Source organism: Oryx dammah, unplaced genomic scaffold, assembly GCF_014754425.2.
Source record: "Oryx dammah isolate SB20612 unplaced genomic scaffold, SCBI_Odam_1.1 HiC_scaffold_23, whole genome shotgun sequence".
In the NCBI taxonomy this organism is placed as follows: Eukaryota; Metazoa; Chordata; class Mammalia; order Artiodactyla; family Bovidae; genus Oryx; species Oryx dammah.
This window is the reverse complement of record NW_024070207.1, coordinates 15,406,501-15,429,388: the sequence shown is the minus strand read 5'-3', so window position 1 is coordinate 15,429,388 and position 22,888 is coordinate 15,406,501. Positions and strand designations below refer to the sequence as shown.

Here is a 22,888-nt window from a genome sequence, read left to right as displayed (position 1 = left end):
AGCAGAGACATTACTTTGCCGACTAAGGTCCATCTAGTCAAGGCTATTGTTTTTCCACTGGTCATGTATGGATGTGAGAGTTGGACTGTGAAGAAGGCTGAGCGCTGAAGAATTGATGCTTTTGAACCGTGGTGTTGGAGAAGACTCTTGAGAGTCCCTTGGACTGCAAGGAGATCCAACCAGTCCATTCTGAAGGAGATCAACCCTGGGATTTCTTTGGAAGGAATGATGCTAAAGCTGAAGCTCCAGTACTTTGGCCACCTCATGCGATGAGTTGACTCATTAGAAAAGACCCTGATGCTGGGAGGGATTGGGGGCAGGAGGAGAAGGGGAAGACCGAGGATGAGATGGCTGGATGGCATCACGGACTCAATGGATGTGAGTCTGAGTGAACTCCGGGAGTTGGTGATGGACAGGGAGGCCTGGCGTGCTGCGATTCATGGGGTCGCAAAGAGTCGGACACGACTGAGTGACTGAACTGAACTGAATTGAATGTCTCATTGTGTTTTGAAAATACATTTTTTTGTTGTTGTTCAGTTGCTAAAGTGTGTCCAACTCTGTGAGTCCATGAACTGCAGCACGCCAGGCTTTCCTGTTTTCCACTATCTCCTGGAGTTTGCTCAAATTCATGTCCATTGAGTCGGTTGGTGATACCATCTGACAGTCTCATCCTCTGCCGCCCCCTTCTCCTTTTGCCTTCAATTTTTCCCAGCATCAGGGTCTTTTCCAACATATTTTTTATTTAGGAATAATTAGATGGTCTGTACAATGAATTTTGATAACTGCATTTATCTATGTTACCATTCCTCAAAACAAGATACAGAATATGTTCATCACCCCAGAAAATCCCGTTTCTGTTATCAGTCAATTTTTTTTTTTATCCCGGAGGCAACAATTGTTCTAATATCTATCACCATGAATTAGTGTTTTATTTCTGTTTTTGAATTTCATGTAAATGGAATGATAGAGTGTACACTCCTTTTTTCTCTCAATATAGCACGTTTTAAGATAAATGCATGTTTTTACATGTATCGGTATCAGTTCATTTAAAAAAATGCTGAGTAGTATTTCATTTTATGAATATATCACTGTTTATAATTTTCTTGTTGATGAAAATTTGGCTTGTTTCTCGTTTTTTGGCATTATGATTAAGGCAACCACATATATTTGTTTAATTATGAAAAACACATTATGTAAATTTTACCATCTTAACAATTTTTAAATGTACATTTTGGCAGTGTTAAATATACTCAAATTGCTGTGAAACACATCTCTAGAACTTTTTCATCTTGCAAACATAAAACTCTGTTCCCATTATATAGCAACTCACCTTTTTCCCCTCCTTGTATTTCTGGATAGCCATTATTCTACTTTCTATTTCCATGGATTTGACTACTTTAGACACCTTATATAAGTGGAATAATATGGTATTTGTCTTTCTGTGACTGGTGTATTTCACTTAGCATAATGTCTTCAAGATTCGTCCATGTGGTAGCGTGTGAATAGTTTTCCTTTTAAAGGCTGAATAATATTCCATTTTATATTATTCATTCATTTCTTGATGGACATTTGGGTTGCTATGAATATGTATATGCAAATATCTCTCTGAAATCCTCCTTTCAATTCTTTATACATACCAGGGAGTGGAATTTCTGGATCATATTGTAATTCTAATTTTAATTTTTTGAGTAACCTCCATACTGTTTTCCATAGCAGTTGCACCATTTTACAATCCTACCAACAGTGCACATGAGTTCTAATTTCTCCATATCCTTGCTGACGCTTATTAACTATTTTTTAAAAATTGTATATTAGCCATCCTAGTGGGTAGGAGATGATACAGCATTTTAATTTAGATTTTGCATTTTTCTGATGATTAGTGTGTTGGGTTGTCTTTTCATAAGCAACTATAAACATTTTTGCACAAGTATTTTTGTGAACATATATTTTCACTTCTCTTGGGTAAATAGTTAATAGTCTGAGTCATAGAGTAGATGTAAGTAGAACTTACATGAAATGCACAAACAGTTCTCCAAATTGGTTATAAAATTCTACTCTCCTGTTAGAAATGTACAAATGTTCCAGTTGCTTTAAATTCTCAGCAACATTTGTCTTTTTGATACAGATTTCTGATACTCCAAAACTTTCCAGTGTGTAGAGAATGTTTTATTATTGTGATTTTAATTTGAATTTTCATGATAACTAAAGTTATTGAGCACCTTTTCAAGTTCTTATAATTCATTTCTATATCTTCTTTTGTTACTTGTCTTTTTATGTTTTTGCCCATTTTTAAAAAATTGAGAGTTTTGTCTTTTAAATTGGTGACATGTAGATATTCTTTTATATATCCTGCTTTTGGTCAGATGTATGTTTTACAATATTTTTTCTCAACCTGTGACCTGTTTATTTAATGGTATCTTTTGATGAGCAAACTTTAATTTTGAGGAAATCCAATTTATTATTTTATTGTATTTTGTGGCTCAGAAATCTTTGCCTATTCCAAGATTTTAGATATAGAGTTATGATCCATTTTGAATTCGTTTTGTATATGGACTGAGAGTAGTGGTCACAGTTAATTTTTTTCCATAGAGATATCCAGTGTTCTAGTAACAATTGTTTACAAAAGGCTTTCCTGTCTCCATTTAATTAACTTTTCAACTTGATGAAAAATTAACTGACTATATATGTGTGGGTATGTTTTTGGACTTTCTACTCTGTTTTATTAACTCATCAGTGTATCCTACTGCCAATATCACACTGTCTTGATTATCATAGCTCTAGAGTAAGTCCTGTAGTTAAGTTGTGTAAGCTCTGCAAATTGTTCTTTTGCAAGATTGTTTTTGTTAGGGTAGTTCATTTTAATTTTCAGTAAGTTCTTAAATCTACTAATCTATTACTTTAATAAACCCTTCTGGAATTTTTCATGGGGGGGTTATATGAATTTATAAATCAATTTAGGGAAAATGGATATCTTAACAATATTGAGTCTTCCAGTCCATTAATGTGGTACAGATCTTTGTTTAAGTTTTCTTTAAATTTTCTCACCAATGTTTTGATACTATTATACAATATTGAGTAGAAATGGTGAAGGAAGACATCCTTGTCTTACTTTTGACTCTAGAGGGAAAGAATTTAATGTTTTACTATTGGATTTCGTATTACCTGAAGGTTTTTTCACATATGTCCTTTTGACTCTAACTTTTTTTTTTAATGATGAAGAGGTTTTTGTATATTCTCTGACTTCCTGCAAAAATTTATCTTTAGATTTTAGGAGTTTGATTATGATGTTTCTTCTTCTGCTGCTGCTAAGTCGCTTCAGTCGTGTCCGACTCTGTGCGACCCCATAGACGGCAGCCCACTAGGCTCTGCCGTCCCTGGGATTCTCCAGGCAAGAACACTGGAGTGGGTTGCCATTTCCTTCTCCAGTGCATGAAAGTGAAAAGTGGAAGGGAAGTCGCTCAGTTGTGTGTGTCTCTTAGCGACCCCATGGACTGCAGCCTTCCAGGCTCCTCCATCCATGGGATTTTCCAGGCAAAAGTACTGGAGTGGGGTGCCTTTGCCTTTTCTGATGATGTGTCTAGGTGTAATTGTTCTCATCTTACTTGACCTCTCTGGTATTTATCACATTTTCCTGAAATTCCTTCCAGCATTTATCTCACCTTCCTGAAAATCTTCTTGTGGTGTTCATAATGTTCTAAATAAGCCTTTCTCTTTAGTCTCATTTCTAAGTGTTTATGTGAGATGTTCTTCCTTTCCTCATCCTTTAAATGTTGAAATTCCTCCCTTTTCTTTTTATTCTATAAACTTCCTTGGGTTATCTCATGCACTCCCATTAATTTCATCTACCATTTACATGTTTACAATTCCCAGGTCTGTTTATCCAGAATACACTTTTTTCCTGAGCTTCAAACTCTGATTATCTCCAGCCATCTTTGAAATATTTCCAACTTGATGTTCCACAGGCCCTTCATTCTTAACATGTCTCAAACTGAATTAATCAGTCTCCTCATCACCCAAAATTTGTTTCCCACTCTCTTAGGTCAGATTCTCTAAAAGCTGAGCCTGAGATGGGAATTCTTGTTCAAATTACTCATTGAAAGAATGCTCTCAAGAGAAAGGGAGTGGAATGCAGAGTAAGGCAGTTAAAGGGAGAGGAATGCAGGATAAGGCAGAAGTAAAAGCTCAGCAAGTATGTGATCTCAGCTTGAGACTAGCTTCACTATGATCCTATGGGAGAAAATACTGCCACACAAGTTATACCATGAGTTCCCCTTTGAGGCTAGGGAGTTGAACTTTTGTACCACTCCCAGTCAGTCAGTCATTACCTTAGATCTGTGGGTGGGCTCTAACATTTCAAGTAAGATAGCTCCCCTTTGTGTTGGGCTCTAGGACAATTTTCAAGAGAATGGAGCAACTGTGAATGATCAGCTAACATTTACAGCAGCTGGAAGATGCACGGTAAAGGGGATATGGGTGGGGTACCAACATATTCACTATGAAACCTCCTGAATTCCTTATATTGAGGTATATCACAGCCATCTATCCAGGAATCCAAGAAGAATTCTAGAAGTAATCATGGAGTACTTTTCTCTCTCATCCCCCATTAAATAGAAATAATAATAGATACTAATCGTTTAGTGCCCATAATATTAATTTTGAATTCTATAGTAGAGTTCTCGAAGCTGCACAGGATGTGGTCCTGTCTCTCTCTCCAGCCTCGTGCCTCATATTCTTTCCCTTACACTGTGTTCTGGCCACCCTAAACCTGTTGCAGTTTCCTCAGCATAACATGCTCTTCCTCTTGGGTGCCCCGCCCCCTGCCACCACGTTACCTTCGTGTGGTCAGCTCTTACTTGCCCTTCATGATGGTTCAGACATTACCTCCTCAGGCAAGCCTTCTCTGACCTCCAAGCCTGAATTAAACACTTCCCATCTGAGCTCCACTAGCATCCTGCTCTCCCTTCGATAAAAGTCATTTCACATGGAAATGTGTCAGTCAGTTTGTGTGTCTATCACCTCTCTTTGAATACGAGCCCTTTCAGGGCATTGATTTCAGTTTGCCTATCTTTGTATCACTAGCATGCAGTCCAATGCCTTGGACATTGTTGGGACACCCCAAATGTTTCTCATGTTAGTGAAAAAAATGAATTGTCACAAAGGCAAAATGTTGTCCAAATTCTAAATATTTCCTCTGAAACAAATTTTATAAGCTTTGGCCTGATGTTTATAGAAGCTATTTATTTTAATAGATGGTGCCTAGATGACTATTCACAGAAAAACAATCTATTCCACCTCTTACTGTTCTAACCTTTTTAGTATTTCTAGGTCACTGAACTCCACTCTGTCAGAGTCCCTAAAGAAACAGGAAGAAGGCCCCAACTCCAACTGAGACAGAACAGCTGTGACTCTCTTCTCTCCCTCTGTTTCCAGATGAAGGACCTGCGTCATGAGAATATTAACCCTTTGGTGGGCTTCTTCTATGATTCGGGGATGTTTGCCATTGTGACAGAATTCTGTTCCCGAAGGAGCCTAGAAGACATACTGATGAATCAGGATGTGAAACTAGATTGGATGTTTAAATCATCACTCCTGCTGGATCTCATCAAGGTTAATGGAAAGACTGAAAATCCAAGATTTTCCCCATAGATTAAAGCTTCAATATTTTGGGATGTTTTATTTTCCTTTGGTCATTTTCCTTGGATCACCCCTCCACCTTCCTTCCCTATGTTGACCCCCATCTATTCTCACAGCACCTTTGTTATTTGTTTTATATATCTATTATAAGGTCCTGATAAATAAAAAATTTGTTTGTTCCCCCCACTACCAATTTGAGGGCCAGATTTATCTGTACTTCCTATAGCCATTGGGCTTCTCAGTGGGTAAAGAATCTGCCTCCAGTGCAGGGGACACAAGAGATGTGGGTTTGATCCATGGGTGGAGAACATCCCCTGGAGAAGCACTCCATTTCAGTATTCTTACTGGGAGAACCGGACAGAGGAGCCTGGTGGGTTAGAGTCCATGAGGTCACAAAGAGTCAGATATGACTGAAGTGACTGAGCACGCACGCACGCCTATAGCCGTCGAGCACTCTTCTGCCTTAAGCACTCCTCTTCCTTCCCATTCCTCTGCTTTCTGGATGTGGGAGTGGGCTCATTCCTGGGCTCTTTAGTTTTGCTTAGCCCCATCTCCTGGCTTTCACCTTCTAAAAGGTGGTTCAGTTTAGAAATAGGTGATAGGTCTTTACATAGGTCTATGCCATAGTTATAGATGTGGAACTCAGCATGACCAAGAGCCAAAAAGACCATTGATTCTCTCAGGCAGCACTTCCATTCTCAGAGGCCAGGACTGTTAACAGCCAGTGAGGTTCACAAATGGGTCCATGTGTGCAATTCAGTGGAATCCATGAAATCCCTGGAATGATATGAAAATTGTGTCTATGTGCACCTGTAGTGAGCTGATCTGGATAATCAATGACTGATTGAGCTTTCTGTATGTTAATCAGAGTTTTGACCTTTGTATTGTGGCCTAACCCTTTTTAAGGTAGCTTTATAGACATTATCTTGTTCCAATTTTGCATAAAAAAATTGTGATTAGCCTCCTTTTATGAAGGCTCTGAGAAGCAAAATGAGGTTTTTTTTAAATATAGTGTCTACCACACATATTAATGCTCAATAAATATTTATCAACCAGCTATTAAGTGGCAGAACTGATAATATAATTTAATTCTCCTAATTCCTATTCTAATACTTTGTCCACTCGCTCCATAAGCAAAATCCCATGAGTTAAGGGAGAGTTCTCTAAATGAGTCCTCTGAGGCCCATGATGAATGAAACCCAAGCATCTTGGGAGAAATCTCACCCACTGTAGACTCTGCTTGGAAGTACTGGGGACTACAGAATTTCCAGGGTGCAAGATGTAAAATGTATATATACAAAGGAGTATCAAGTTGCAAAATAGAGATTACTGCGCTAGAATATGGGTGATTTGTATTTGAATGATTAAAGTCATCTGAAAAAGTCCCAGTATATCACATTTGAATGTCATATAAGATTGCTGAACAAACTGCATAGTATTCGACTTTCTTTTTTATTGTCTATTTTAAATTATAAAGACACATAAAATAAATTGCATATATTTTATATACTTATGTATTTTATGAAAGTTATATATTTTATATAAGTTATGAACATAAAACAAGTTTATTTATAAAAATAACATGTTCAATTAAATTGGAAAGTCAAATGATATAAATATATATGGGAAAAGTATTGACAATTACTCAACCCTCTTTCATATCCTCCCTCCAACTTCATCACTGCTAATCGCAGTTTGGTAATTAGCCTTGCAATTCATTTTGTGTGTATTTACATACATTATAGGTTTTGTTTGCTCTTTAAAATACATACTGTCACATAGTTCTGCAACTTCCTCTTTTTCACCTACTTTGTGACTTAGATATGGTTCCCTATTAGTACATACAGGTTTGTCTTGTTATTTTTTTAGCTGTTGCAAAATATTTCATAGTTTGGATGTACCCCAATTTGGACATCCCTTCTTGATAGCTATTTATTATATATCCAATTATATAATATAAAGCAGAGATGCAAAGAACATTCTTGTGTGTGTCTCCTTGTGTACATGCGCAAGCATTTGGAGAAGTAAAATTCCCAGGTCACAGGGTATGTATGCATACTTTCAATTTTGATTGCTGTTTCCAAATTACCCACCCAAAAGGCTGTGTCAGTTTCCATTCCTGCCAGTAGTGGATGAGAGTTGGGCTAGACCTTTGGGGGGAAGATCAGAATCTTCAGTTTCTTGGCAATTATATGTGTATAGATCCATCCTGTGTTTGAAATGTCAATAAATCTTGCCATAACGTACAGTTCTTTACTTCCACAAAATATGATTCTTCATCAAAGTGTAAAATTTTAGTGATAAAAGGGACCTGGAAACAATTCTTGTTGTCAAAAGTTTGGCTTTGCCTGCATATAAGAGAAAAGAGCTGAATTCCAGAACATAGTAGCTGTGAACAATCTCAGAAAGTGGCTCTAAAAGCACAAAACAGTTAAATAAATTGCGAAATAAATCTTGTTTGTATAATCTGCAGGGCATGAAGTACTTACACCACAGAGAGTTTGCTCATGGGAGGCTGAAGTCTCGGAACTGTGTGGTGGATGGGCGTTTTGTACTCAAAGTGACAGATTATGGCTTTAATGACATCTTGGAAACCCTAAGACTCTCCCAAGAGGAACCTTCCGCAGAAGGTAAGCAATGTATTGTGCCCTTGTGACGCACACAAGGTACTCCGAAGTTCACATGAGAGCATGCCTTGGATTAAAGCCTCAGGCTGATTCAACTCCTCACTTTTGTTGAAAATCAGCCTCATTTCCAAGCCAAAGGAGTTGAATGAAATCTGCAGGCCATAATCTCCACACAGCCCAGCCTTCTGAACAAAGCCAGTGCAATAATGTTGAATTCCTGCTGTGGCAGGATTAGGTTATATTGTCTGAAGACCCCAGGTGTCCCTGGAGGAACTTGCTGAGTGCTAGGCACACAGTAGGTGCTCAATAAATACTTGTCAGATTGAATGGAAGGTAATTTGGTAGTTGGACTCCCACAAAGCCCATTCTGGAATGGGATGTCACTAAAGCCTACCCTCACTGTCTCTGTCTAGAGAGAAGCAGCAAGGAGGGGGCCCCCCAGCAAGTAAATGCTCCATGGGTTGTGTGGGATGGCGTCAGACCGAACTATGGCCTTCTAGGAAATCAGTAGGCTTGGCTGTAATGCCCATATTGTGTTTTTGTCTTCTATTTGGTACACCCTTAGCAGCACCAGACAATGCCTGTAGGGGTCATAACAGATCAAAGAAACAGGAGAAATCTGAGACTTCAGGGCTTGGGAGTGAGTGAGTGAGAGCTAGGAGGGAATGAACTGATGGAAAGGAAGAAGGAAGGAAGAGAAAGACGTAAGGAAAGAAAATGAGTAGGGTTAAATAAATATAGGAAAGTAGCACATTCAGTGTTTTAAGCAGTATTGCAAAGGGGAAGAGGGGAAATGATAACACAAAAATGGAAAAGCAGACAACCCAAAGAGACAGAGAGAGATGCAAAATGACAACATATACTCATACTCTTAAAAGAATCTTTGGTGTTAAAACTTTTAAAATTGCTGACTTTATAGGAGAAATGAAGACTGAAGGACACACAGTGACACATGCACAGATAGAGATGCAGTCCAGTCATCAGTGACGTCATTTTTGCGCCTAATAAAGCCAGTGGAATATGAGCCTTTAGGGAGTCATCTGGTCCAACTCACCCATTTTACAAATGAGATAACTGAGTCTCAAGATTTGCTCAAATCGTGCACCTACTTAGCAGCATCAGTTCAGATTTTCTGAAGACTAGCTCCTGTACCCAGCTAAATGAAAACATTTAATAACAATTTCCTCTTTCTCTGACCATCAGTACTTTAAAGGACTTGAAGCTCTTGGTAATCACAATAGAAACACGTGCTATTGTCTTTATGTCTCTTTCTGTCTCTGTTGCTTGTTCCCTCTATTTCTCTCTGTGGACCTGTTCTTGTTGACAACTGAATCATATGGTTATTATATGGCTAATTCCAATTTGAAATCTTGGAGTAGTTGCCCGATGTTAGGACTAGGATGTTTGGATGACAGCTGCCGAGTGGGAAGTACTTATCTTCCTATCAAAATTACTCACCTATAAAATAAAACACAATGTCCAGCTTCCTAGAATTCCATTTAACTCACAGATTGGCAACTTTCAAACTTAAGAAACTCTAGTTTTAGAGGACAGGGTACCTGCAGTGGTTTTTTGTTTGTTTTTGTTTTCTTGGTGTACTGTGTCTGTCTCTTTCCCTGTTTCTCCCTCTTACACTTTCATTCCATTCTCCAAATTGCAAGGGCAATCTGGATGCTCAATCCATTCTTCACACACTGAAGCCAGAGGGAGTTTCCTGAACTGCAAATCTGATCATGTTACAGCTGTGCCAAAACTCATTGAATGGTTTCCCATTGCTCTTAGGATAAAGTTCAAACTCCTTTACATGGCTTACAAGTCCGTCGTGGTTTGGCGTGGAGGACCTCTCATGCTTAACCACTGTCTCTATATTCCAGCAGTGCTGACCGCCTTCCAGTTGTTTATTTGCACTAGGTTCTCTCTTACTTCCAGAACTTTACATATACCTTGTTCATTGCTTGGAACACTCTTCCCTTCCCACTGTTACCCACTCATCTGAGTCTGGCTAAATTCTACTCCTTCCAGAAGGCTCAAATGATTCAAGAGGCTTCCTATGATCTCTTAGGCTTGGTGAAATTATCCTCTTTATGATCCTTTAAGGCTTTGAACTTTGTTTTAATACCACATTTTGTTGGTAATACATGTTTAATTATCTGTCTTCTCTCCCTCCCTAAACTATAAGTCTTGTGAAGGTAAGAAATAAGTTTGCCTCCCACAGTGCCTTTCACCATACCTGGTGGAATAAATGTTTGTTGAATCAATGAATGGAAGAAATAAAGAAACTTGCTGCTCCCTACCTTAGACGACAGGGCTAATCGAATCTTACAATTGGAAGGCCTTGTAGATCGTCTGGTTCAATTTGTATTTTACAGATGGGGAAGCCAAGGTTTAGGAAGGTGAGCTGATTAGTGACCCAGATGAGATTGTGAACCCAGGATTCTTGACTTTTGCTCTGTGTTCTCTCGTATCGCATCACTGGCTCTCCAAGGTTGATTTTATCACCATAGCAGGGCTATGAGTTAGCCCTGGTTCCAGTAAACACAAAACAAGCCAAAGTGATTTTTTTTTTCTTCTGAGAGTTCAAGTCTAATGGTAGGCAGTGGCTCTTACTGGGCTCTGGAGTGGGAAGGGGGAGATGGGGGCATGTTGTAAGTGGATTCATTACTGCCTACTCTCAATTACATAAGTATAGTGCAGAAAAACCATTTTAGCCATTAACAACATACATGTAAGTGCTCTCTGAAAATACTGTTTGGTAATGATTGTATTTAATCACCCAGCTTTTTAACTGAGAGTTGTGTCCTCTTTTCCCTTCTTGTGCTGTTAAGTGTGCAGAGGGAGAGGATGCCAGGAACAAGCAGCTGCATACCATTTTCCCTGCCCCGCCCCCCACAAACATATGCCTGAAATCCCACGGTCAGTAATGTATTCCTTTGACTAAAGTATTATTTGGTTTTTTCAGTTTTATTTGCAAGCATCAGTTCACCTAGGCAAGGTGACTGATGGGCAAAACTCTCCGGTTTTGGGCAGGGGAGTTGGAGGACAAAGGCTGGGGACACCTGGAAGACAAAATGAGATGATTATGTGCTTGGGGTGAGGCTAGAATTTCCTGGACCACCATTTAGATCAGAATGGGCTCCAAATAAGAATTTCCAGGGTGAGTTTCTCTTTTTGGGTTTCAGCAACAAACCAAAATAATCTGACCTTTTATCCTCCTCCTTGCTTCCTAGGGCCTTGTTCTTTGGACTCTCTTCCCAATGCCCCAAATTTGACAAGCTGAAAAGTTAGCCAGTGTTTTTCCCCGCCACCCCCACCCTCAACAGTCTTCTCCAGCCTCCCTGTCTGGTTGTCAACCTGTTGTTTATTCCACCTCTCTCCCGTGGAGGAGCGCCCTGTCCGTTCCTTGTCCATTTTAACCTTCATATATATCTTGGTCCTCATCCTGCTGCTGTCAACCCTTGCACCTCACCTCTGGCTCTTCCTGTAATAATTTCCTAGCTGGTTTCCCTGATTCCAGCCTCTTTCCTCCTTCAATCCAGTTTGTGCAGGTTGCCAGATTAATCTTCCCAAACACAACTTTCATCAAATCCCTTTCCAGCTCCAGCACCCCTACTGCCTTTTGTATTCACTCCAAATGCCTTCATTTGGCTCTTGGGGCCTCTCACCTCCTGCCCTCATTCTTCCAGCCACCCTCCCTCCCCCACTTCATCAACCTCATTTCTCATTTCTCATTATTCCTTAACAGAGCCCTTCTCTTCAGCCAAGCTAATCTGCTTATCATCACTCCCATCCACAATTTGCTCCTTTCTACCTCTTGTTCTTTTGCACGCACTGTTCTTTCTCCCTGCAAAGCCCTTACCCTCTCAGCTCTAGGAAACTGCATCCTTGACCTTCTTAACAAGCTCCTTTAAGATTTAACTTTTCCAGGAAGCCTTCCTGGAATAATTTGATCAGCTCAGTTTTTTTTTTTTTTTATTAGCTCGAATCTCATGGAATTGCCAATATTGAACCATTTTTTTGAGCTACAGAAACAGCAATTTCATATCGTTCAATGTAAAACATTCCCATTGTTAATCGGTATTTCTTTATATATTGCTTAACGAAACTTGCCCCCAAATTTCTGAGTCTCTGATTGCCATGCATGTGTGTGCTAAGTCTCTTCAGTCATGTCTGACTCTGTGCAACCCTATGGACTGTAGCTTGCCAGCCTCCTTGGTCCATGGGATTCTCCAGGCAAGCATACAGGAGGTGGATTGCCACGCCCTCCAAGGGATCTTTCCGACCCAGGGATCAAACCTGAGTCTCATAACTCCTGCATTGGTAGTCAGGTTCTTTACCACTAGCATCACCTGCAGAGATTATATTTTTTTAATGGGTGCTTAATATTGGCTTTTAATAGATTTCCTTCCTTACACTATAGAGCTTCCCAGGTGGCTCAGTGGTAAAGAATCTGCCTGCCAATTCAGGAGCCACAGGAGACGTGGGTTCGATCCCTGGGTTAGGAAGATCCCTTGGAAAAGGAAATGGTGACCAACTCCAGTATTCTTGCCTGGGAAATCCCGTGGACAGCTGAGCCTGATGGGCTACAGCCCATGGGGTCACAAAGAGTCAGATATGACTGAGTGACTATGCATACACTATACAGTGACCCACATCACCATCGCTGTTGTATTGCAGTTAGGGGTACACATGTGTGTCTTGCCAACTGGTCTGTGAGCTCTGCAAGGGCAAAGGCAAGGTCTAATTCATCTCTGCCACTGCCCCATCCCTAGCATGGTGCCTTGTACATAGTAAATCCTCAGTAAACAATTGTGGAACTGAGTTGAAGGAATTGCTGCGCCCTTTTGCTCTGCAAGGAAAAGAGGAGGCTTGGGGATCCTCTAATCCTCAGTTAAGACCTGGAGAAATCAACTTGTGAATCCCTGAGCCCCAGCACATTCAAATTACCAGACACATGTAGATCTCAGCACACAGCAAATCCATGGCAACCAGTCTGGCAGTGCATTCGCCTTTCCCTGGAAGCTGGCCAACTGCTACTTGCAGGCTCAACAGAGCAAGAAAGCCAGCACCAGATAATTTTTCTATTTCGAGCTTCTGTGCCCTTCCCCACACCTCTGCTGTGTCTGCCTGTATGCTCCTGGGGTGGGGAAAGTAGTATGCTTTTGCTGTGAGTAATTCCTAGATTCATAGATTCAGACCCTGGGGGCGGGAGGGCAGCACTAGCATGCCAGTCTGTCTTAATAAAAATATAAAGCAGTCAATAAAACAGCACCCTTGGAGCCCTTGAGGGCATTGCAAATGCTGTCAGTTAATTCTCCCTGGATTCATTACACAATGCTTTCTTTTCAGAGTTGCTGTGGACAGCCCCTGAACTGTTGAGAGCCCCAAGGGGCAGCAGGTTACATTCTTTTGCAGGAGACGTCTATAGCTTTGCCATCATCATGCAGGAAGTGATGGTCCGGGGCACTCCATTCTGCATGATGGATCTGCCTGCCAAAGGTAAGCAGGAGATGTGAAAAAGGTACCAGGACCCCACCATGATCCAGGTCGTCAGGCCAACCTAGGCTGTTGTGATTTGCCAGAAGAGTGAACACGGTCCTGTGTTTGTGCTAACTACCTGCTGGTCTGCAAGTAGCCTGTGTTGTGTGCAGGTGGCACTTGGAGCCAGAACACTTTAGTCATTTGGAAGGAATTCCCTGCACCCAAAAAGCTGGTCCTTTTCTGAACTATGACATAAGCCAAGAGCCTACAGGACTTTTATGTTAGCTTTTTTTTTTAGCAGCTCCCTACCATTCCTTTCAGATACCGCCTGCCAGAGATTTCAGTGCCCCCTCCATGATGCTCCTGGATGTCAGAATCCTCCCTTTTTCCTTGTGACCCACCATAGTCTTTCATCCTTATCTTCCATTAGAATCTTAAGCTACCAGGCAAAAGTTTGAGGGGAAACAGGATGCTGACATATTCTAAAAGTATGAACTCACTAGATATTAAGTAATTAGGAATCGAAAAATGGTAAGTTTATTAGTGGAGGACCCTGATGACACTGCTTTAACCAAGTGATCGAGGAACATCGTGTCTCCCCTGCCATAATGCACTGAGAAGGGCCCAGTACCACCCTTGTGGTCTTCTTGCCCCCAAATGCATAAGCTCAATCTTACCATGAGAAAACATCAGACATAGCCCAACTGAGAGGCGTTCTGACTGGCCAGTACTCATCAGAAGTATCAAATTCATGATACTTTTATAAGCAACTATAAGATACTGTTAGCAACTTTTATAAATTGCTAACATTAGGGGGAAGCTGAGTAAAGGAGATATAGGCAATTATTGTACTTTTCGTTTTTTACAACTTTTCTGGAAGTCTAAACGTATTTCAAAATACAAGATTTTAAAAATGCAAAATCAAACCAAACCTAAAATACTTGGTAGTATTTTGCCCCACTCAAAGCTTTATTTCTACCTAAACCCCCTCCCCAACAGTTCCTCGTCACAAGTTAAATGAAGCCCAGTCTCCTCACATAACACACACAATCTGGTCCCTAGCTGCATCTCTAGGCTTATATCATTCCTCATACTCCAGCTAAGCTATGTGACTGGCAGTGCCTTGAAATCACCACTATCTCTCCCACCTTGGTGCCTCCACATGTGTTGCCTGTTTGCCTCATCCAACTCATGTCACCTTCGCTGGGAAACCTTCTCTGACCTTTTGAGTGTGGGATGGATGTCCCCTCTGTGCTCTCCTGTGTGTATGCCTGCTAGAGCACTTATATCACTGGTCCTTATTTATCTTTCCAATTGAACTGTGGGCTCCTCAAGGACATGAACCATGCTGGGCCTAAGGACAGAGGTGACCTAGTTTACTTGTCAGTGTTCTGACACAGGGACAAGGGAACTTGATGGTATTCTGAGAAAGAGACTCCCTGTACTAGTGAGTTGGGTGGGACAGTTGCACTCCATAGGGTCAATTTCCATGGAATTTATTGCACTGGGGCCAGGGTAAGACATGTGATGGAGAAACCATCACCATATGGGCCAGCCTGAGTTAGCAGAGCAGAAGGTGTCTTGTCACAAGGAGCAGAGGCAACAACTGAAATTCTTTCATGGAGGCTAGGTGATATTTCTTATGTGGTATAAAGCCATACTGCTGGAGGGTTATAGCCAAGACAAGGGTAGGAAAGACACACTGGTGGTGCCAGCAAGGTTTGGTTCATGATGGGGATGTGAGAGTCAAGGGTGTGAAGAGGGGACTAGGGGTAAGCAATAAGCTGAAGTGAAAGTCAGGGCTTGGATTTTATCCTGTGGGTGATAAAAATCCATAAAGAGATTTCAAGCAAAAAAGAGACATGGCCAAATTCATGTTTTCAGAATGGTTTGGAGAAGGCTGGGGTGGAAGCAGAGAGACCATGCAAAGTCTGATACATAGTAAATGTTCCACTCAGAGTAGAAGTCAAGTACTAGCAGCCAGGAGGATCCCAATGAGGCCCTGAATGATTTAATGGTGTTCTTAATTCCCTTCCCCTAGAGACCAGGCAGGGCCCATAACCTGGGCCTTCAGTGGGGGCTAATTGGGTCTACTGTGGGGATTGAAAGGCTTAGATATTTGGGGGTGGGTGAAAGGAGCTAGATCATTGAAGCAATGGATAAATAACAAGGTCCTACTGTATAGCACAGGCTTCCCTGGTGGCTCAGTGGTAAAGAATACTCTTGCCAATGCAGGAGATTTGATCTCCGTGGATTCGATCCCTGGGTCAGGAAGATCCCCTGGAGAAGGGAATGGCAACCCACTCCAGTATTCTTGCCTGAAGAATTCCATGGACAGAGGATTCTGGTGGGCTACAGTCTATGAGGTCACAAAGAGTCAGACACAACTGAGGGACTAATGCACAAGCTGGAATCAAGATTGCCGGGAGAAATATCAATAACCTCAGATATGCAGATGACACCATCCTTATGGCAGAAAGTGAAGAGGAGCTAAAAAGCCTCTTGATGAAAGTGAAAGAGGAGAGTGAAAAAGTTGGCTTAAAGCTCAACATTCAGAAAACTAAGATCATGGCATCTGGTCCCATCACTTCATGGGAATTAGATGGGGAAACAGTGGAAACAGTGTCAGACTTTATTTTTTGGGGCTCCAAAATCACTGCAGATGGTGACTGCAGCCATGAAATTAAAAGGCGCTTACTCCTTGGAAGAAAAGTTATGACCGACCTAGATAGCATATTGAAAAGCAGAGACATTACTTTTCAACAAAGGTCCGTCTAGTCAAGGCTATGGTTTTTCCTGTGGTAATGTATGGATGTGAGAGTTGGACTATGAAGAAAGCTGAGTGCCAAAGAATTGATGCTTTTGAACTGTGGAGTTGGAGAAGACTCTTGAGAGTCCCTTGGACTGCAAGGAGAACCAACCAGTCCATTCTGAAGGAGATCAGCCCTGGGATTTCTTTGGAGGGCATGATGCTGAAGCTGAAACTCCAGTCCTTTGGCCATCTCATGGGAAGAGTTGACTTATTGGAAAAGACTGTGATGCTGGGAGGGATTGGGGGCAGGAGGAGAAGGGGACAACAGAGGATGAGATGGCTGGATGGCATCACCGACTCGATGGCTGTGAGTCTGAGTGAACTCTGGGAGTTGGTGATGGACAGGGAGGCCTGGCCTGCTGTGATTTCACAAAGAGTTGGACACGACTGAGCGACTGAACTGAACTGATCACTTTCATATATAATTATAATATATACCAGAAATTAACACAACATTGTAAATCAACTATATATCAATAAAAACATAAATAATATGTAGCAGAAGCAGAACAAAGCTGTGCTTAAATGATTTTTGTTGTTGTTTTGTCATTAAGTCATGTCTTTGCGACCCTGTGGAATGTAGGCCACCAGGGCCCTATGTCCATGGGCTATCCCAGGCAAAAATACTGGAATGGGTTGCCATTTCCTCCTTCAACAGATCTTCCTGACCTAGGGATGAAACCTGCATCTCCTGCATTGCCAGGCAGATTCTTTATCACTGAGCCACCAGGGAAACCTGCTTAAATGATACCAAATACCTCAGTTAATTATTAATAGTTTCTTACTCCCTTTCTCAACTGATTGATACAGTCTTTGCTCAGATATAATTTATATTCAGGCCACCTAAGGAGAAAGTGAAATAGATGGCCTTTTTCTGGTTTCTCTTGCCGACGTCATTCTTGTTTAAAACTCAATTATCTTTACCAAATCTTGGTACTTTCCCCACAATTTGTAGACCTATTTTTTTTTTTTGCTTCCTGACAGAAATCATAGAAAGACTTAAGAAGCCTCCTCCAGTGTACAGACCAGTGGTTCCTCCTGAGCATGCACCCCCAGAATGTCTCCAGCTGATGAAGCAGTGCTGGGCTGAGGCTGCAGAACAACGACCAACATTTGATGAAATATTTAACCAGGTAAGGACTCTTTGAAGCCTAGCACTGCCCAGAAGCCATCCTGAAGCCAGCCTACCAAGTTGAACTCCTTCAGTTCTCATCATACTGTGGAAGGACCCTCTTGCAAGAGAAGAAGGCATTCATCATGGGGATGAAGCACGGAACTGGCTATTTGAAGGCCCTTTGGTGCTGGATCATCTCCAGTACATCCCTCAAGAGCATTAGGATTCATTTTGGTCTCTCCTATATCTGAACCTCTGCTCCATACCATCCACAATCTGACCTAACTGACCTTTCAATGAGGAACTTGAACCACCAAGCATTTGCAAGGCAATGTCATTGAGACCATTAGTAGAAGGAGTAGGTGGATCCTGGAATAGATGGGGACCCTCATAGAGCCCTGTTTGCTTTAGAAACTCCAGAGAACTCTGATGCGTATCTCGTTTAAGTGAAGCCAGATTGTTTTGGGAGGGTATGGAAAAATATGAGGAGTTTGAAAGGGTTTTCAAGATGGAAGGAAGTGCAAATATGGAGCACAAAAGCAGGAGATTCCTTTGGTTCTTAGGGAACTGCTTGAGGCAATAAGCCCCGTGTATTCAGTCATGCCTGACTCTTTGCGACCCCATGGACTGTCACCTGCCAGGCTCCTCTGTCCATGGAATTTCCAAGGCAAGAATACTGGAGTGGGTTGCCATTTGCTTCTCCAGGGGACCTACCCAGGGATCAAGCCTGTGTCTCCTGCACTGGCAGGCAAATTCTTTACCATTTAGCCACCTGGGAAGCCCTACTTGAGGCAATAAAGTACATGAAAAGTGACAAGTTCCTCCTTAATAGACTGAGTTTCTAAAGAGCTTGACTCTTTCCCTAGAAGTCGGGATTCCACGGGGAATATGAGGAGTGGTGAGAGAGCCCTGCTAAGGGAGCCCTGCTAGGGTGCAGTTCCTATGTCAGAGCATGCACTTGAGGACTTTGTTCAAATGACAGGATACCGAAACTGAGGGAGTGCTGTGTCAGCGGTGGCGGAGAGGCTTTTGAACCTGGCTGGTGTACCACACTGAGATGCTCCGTGAGTGGCAGGTATCTGAGGTGGAAAACGGAAAGAGTTGGATTGAAAGCCTGGGGGGCCCTGCATATTAAGTCATCCATGTCCCTGGCTCAGAACGCCTCCATTAGCCTGACTGAGTCTCTTGAGGACACTCAAACAGGTGTTCAATAGTAGTAGGGGAAAGGCACAGAATTTTGGAGGTCAAATTTCTGAAAACTTACCATGAGGCAGGAAGAAAAGCATTCACCCTGGTGTTGATGCTAGAGATGTTATTTCAGAAGGCAGCAGAAAAGCTGGTGAAAGATAGAAGGAGTGCATATCATGTGACTTTCAAACAGGATGGCTTGGGGCTGCCCTCACTGAAATGCCTCCCCAATCCCTGCAGCTAATCCAACTGAAATGGGAAGAGGAGGAGGCTCCCTAGGTTAGGCAATAGGGGAATTGGAAAGATCTCCTGTAGCGGGGCACAACCACCCACTCCAGTCTTCTTGCCTGGAGAATCCCATGGACAGAGGAGCCTGGTACACTACAGTCCATGGGGTTGCATAGAGTCAGACACAACTGAGCATCTGAGCACCAAAGCATCTGAGTTTGCTCTTGCGATTACCAACAGGACCTCAGTGGACAGGCAGATGCAGACCAGGCTCAGAAGGAAGCTTAGCCTTGGGGCATTGAGTGCTATGTAGAACACGTGTGAACCCTTATGTTTATAAAAGGGTTCACTGGGACAGATTCCTAGGTGTTTGTTGAGCAAAATTACCACCAGTCTTCTCTTGGTGTCAACCCAGCCTTTTGCCTGCTGAATACAGCAGTAAGGAGGGGCTACCCTTCATGAAGATTGAAGGCAGGAGGAGAAGGGGATGACAGAGGATGAGATGGTTGGATGGCCTCACTGACTCAATGGACATGAATTTGAGCAAACTCCAGGAGTTGGTGATGGACAGGGAAGCCTGGTGTGCTGCAGTCCATGGGATTGCAAAGAGTCGGACACAACTGAGTGGCTGAACTGAACCAATGTTATGACAAACTCCTTGTTCCTGTAGATGAACAGGGTCCCAGGAGGGCATATTGCAAATCTGTGGCATGCAGCCACCTCTAAAGGATCAGGGGCAAGACCAGTTGAATTTCTACATGACCCTGACATGAAGGCCAAGTGTTAGGAGACACCATTACTCTTGGGTCCCATGGTAAGAAATAAGGATAGATCTTACCAGGCTTTCCTGGTGGCTCAGATGGTAAGGAATCTGCCTGCAATGCAGGAGCCCTGGGCTTGATCCCTGGGTCGGGAAGATCCCCTGGCAACCCACTCCAGCCTTCTTGCCTGGAGAATTCCATAGACAGAGCAGCCTGCAGGGCTACAATCCATGGGATCACAAAGAGTCAGACATGACTGGGTGACTAACAAACATTAAAAAAAATGTAGATCTTGGGTCACATTTAAGAGGTCAAGGAACCTCCAGCTGTCCAAGTACTGGTGACATGGTGGCATTAGAAGATAAGTATAGTTTTGTAGGTTGATGATCTAGAAGAGTAAAAGAGCCCTGTTCTTTCCCTTATCCCACTTCACGACTGGCCTGAGCTCCAGACCAAATCTTCTTGCCTTTGAAGTGGCCCCTGGTGGCTCACACAGTAAAGCATCTGCCCGCAATGTGGGAGACCTGGGTTCGATTCCTCGATTGGGAAGGTCCCCTGGAGAAGGAAATGGCAATCTCCTCCAGCACTCTTGCCTGGAAAATCCCATGGACGGAGGAGCCTGATAGGCTACACCCCATGGGGTCGCAAAGAGTCGGACACGACTGAGTGACTTCACTTCACTGCTTATGTGTTAGCATCTCAGAACTGAAGGATACTGACCAGAGAGCACCTTTGCTTAGACTTGAAAGAACCAGAAGGGTAGGGGAAGAACTACTCAGGGAAAAAGAGCTCTGTGAATGGGCCAGGGTGACAAAAGAGTGAGAAGTGACTTTTCCTATTTATACCTGGCTTTACCTCTCTTGCCCTGGCATTTTAGAGGAAGGGATGTGTGATAAAGGGTCTTGCTCCATCACCTCTAAGTTTAAGGAGTAAGAATTCTCTGGCTCTCTTTCTGCTTTACTTCCAGTTTAAAACTTTCAATAAAGGGAAGAAGACTAATATTATTGACTCTATGCTTCGGATGCTGGAGCAATATTCTAGCAACTTGGAAGATTTGATCCAGGAGAGAACTGAAGAGCTGGAAATTGAAAAACAGAAAACGGAAAAGCTCCTGACACAGATGCTACCACCGTATGTGTGAAACCTGAGGAGTGTGAATGCTTGTAACAGTGTGTTCTATTAAAAATAGAAAAAAAAGTGCCAATCAGCTAACTGCTCCCTCCCCGTGTCCTGTACCCTCTCTACTCCCAGTAGGTTTGAGTCACACCTTCAAATCAAAGAATTGGAAAACCCAGGGAGCAGAGCACACTTCCTAATTTTCCACTTCTTGTGGATCATGCTAGTCATTTACATTTTTGATGCCTTGGTTTTTCTATTTGTCATTTCATGACTTTGCCTGGAAGTTGACCAATTAAAAGGAGACAGTTTTTTGAGCTCCTAGAGGGAAGTAGCTGGGTTGTTTTTCTAGGCTTTTCCTTCCTTAGAGTGAGAGCCTTATGTGTTGCTACCGTTTCCAAATTTTTCAAGTCCCCTTATCATGATCTGCTAGGAGATAATCAGGGAAGTTAGTCTCCTGCAAAGGCAACCTCCTGGGAACATTTCGTGTCCCCAGGTGGGGTGGAGTGGGTGGGTTGGGGGAAGCAGAGAAAGAAGGATAGAGAGTTGGAAAAAGTCCACAAAGGAACAAACCAGGACTCTCTGCTCAATGATGTATTCCAGCACCTGGCACATTGCCTGGCACATTGTCAGCACTCAATATCTGTTTGTGAAATAAATGAAAGAATGAGTGTTTGCATCCCAGTGACATTTTCTTCCTTCTTACCTACTTGGCAGTGAATTTTGGAGAAATTGTGTTCTAGCAGATGTGGCCTGGAGGGAGGCCTGTGTCCTCTGAGGAATGTCTCTGTCTGCTTTTCAGATCAGTTGCTGAATCTCTCAAAAAGGGCTGCACAGTCGAACCGGAGGGCTTTGACTTGGTCACCTTGTACTTCAGCGACATTGTGGGCTTCACTACCATCTCAGCCATGAGTGAGCCCATTGAGGTGGTGGATCTTCTCAATGACCTGTATACCCTCTTTGATGCTATCATTGGCAGTCATGATGTCTACAAGGTACATTACTTAGCAGGACAATATGTTCCAGAGAGCAATTTTGATATGAGGCCACCTGTGTATACTCCAAAATTGAAGGAAGGATGCAATTTTATCGAATGCTGTTATTTAGGAATTAAAATTTAAATAGTATACCACTTCCATTGGTCTCCCGTTGAAAACGAAGGCCAAATAAAATGCATATAATGTCACATTTTTCAAAATAACATTCTCAACACAGCAAGAGATTGCTGGTCAGATTTCTTTTGAGCTGTTTTCTAGAACTAGGACTAAGAAGAGGTTGAGACCAATAAGTATTATTGTTCTTAAGTTTCCGAGTACCCACAGGGCAGGCACGGAAGGGCATACAGAAGTGTTAGTGTTTGGCCCATAGTTGATGACTAAGTTCATCTTGGGAAAATTTGTGTATATCTAATACACGCTATTAAAATTTGGTTCCCTCCTTTAGGTACTGTTTTTATACAGGAGGAAACTCAACTTTGGAGCTGAGGCTCTCTGGGATTGCTACAGGGTAACCTAAAGCCCACCTAGTGGTCTGAGGTCTCAAGAAGTGATTAATTGTGAGGTTGTAACCTGCTGCTCCCCCGAGAAGGCAATGGCACCCCACTCCAGTACTCTTGCCTGGAAAATCCCATGGTTGGAGGAGCCTGGTGGGCTACAGTCCATGGGGTCTCGAAGAGTCAGACACGACTGAGAGACTTCACTTTCACTTTTCACTTTCATGCATTGGAGAAGGAAATGGCAACCCACTCCAGTGTTCTTGCCTGGAGAATCCCAGGGACAGGGGAGCCTGGTGGGCTGCCGTCCATGGGGTCGCACAGAGTCGGACATGACTGAAGCAACTTAGCAGCAGCAGCAACCTGCTGCTCCCACTTCCCCCGATCCCTCCAGCGTGTCACTTTCCACTATTTCTGTCAAAGGTGGCAGAAGATGAG

The 22,888-nt window shown here is 42.4% G+C and overlaps 1 protein-coding gene across 1 annotated transcript in view; it reads left to right on the top strand.

The window, feature by feature from the left end:
- Positions 1-22,888, top strand: part of GUCY2F (guanylate cyclase 2F, retinal) — a 94,104-nt gene that overhangs the window by 54,218 nt on the left and 16,998 nt on the right. Inside the window, exons 8-13 of the mRNA XM_040265062.1 lie at positions 5,431-5,607; positions 8,108-8,264; positions 13,608-13,757; positions 17,536-17,684; positions 20,810-20,973; positions 21,761-21,953. Of these exons, the coding sequence (XP_040120996.1) occupies positions 5,431-5,607; positions 8,108-8,264; positions 13,608-13,757; positions 17,536-17,684; positions 20,810-20,973; positions 21,761-21,953 (990 nt within the window). The remainder of the gene's footprint in view (positions 1-5,430; positions 5,608-8,107; positions 8,265-13,607; positions 13,758-17,535; positions 17,685-20,809; positions 20,974-21,760; positions 21,954-22,888) is intronic.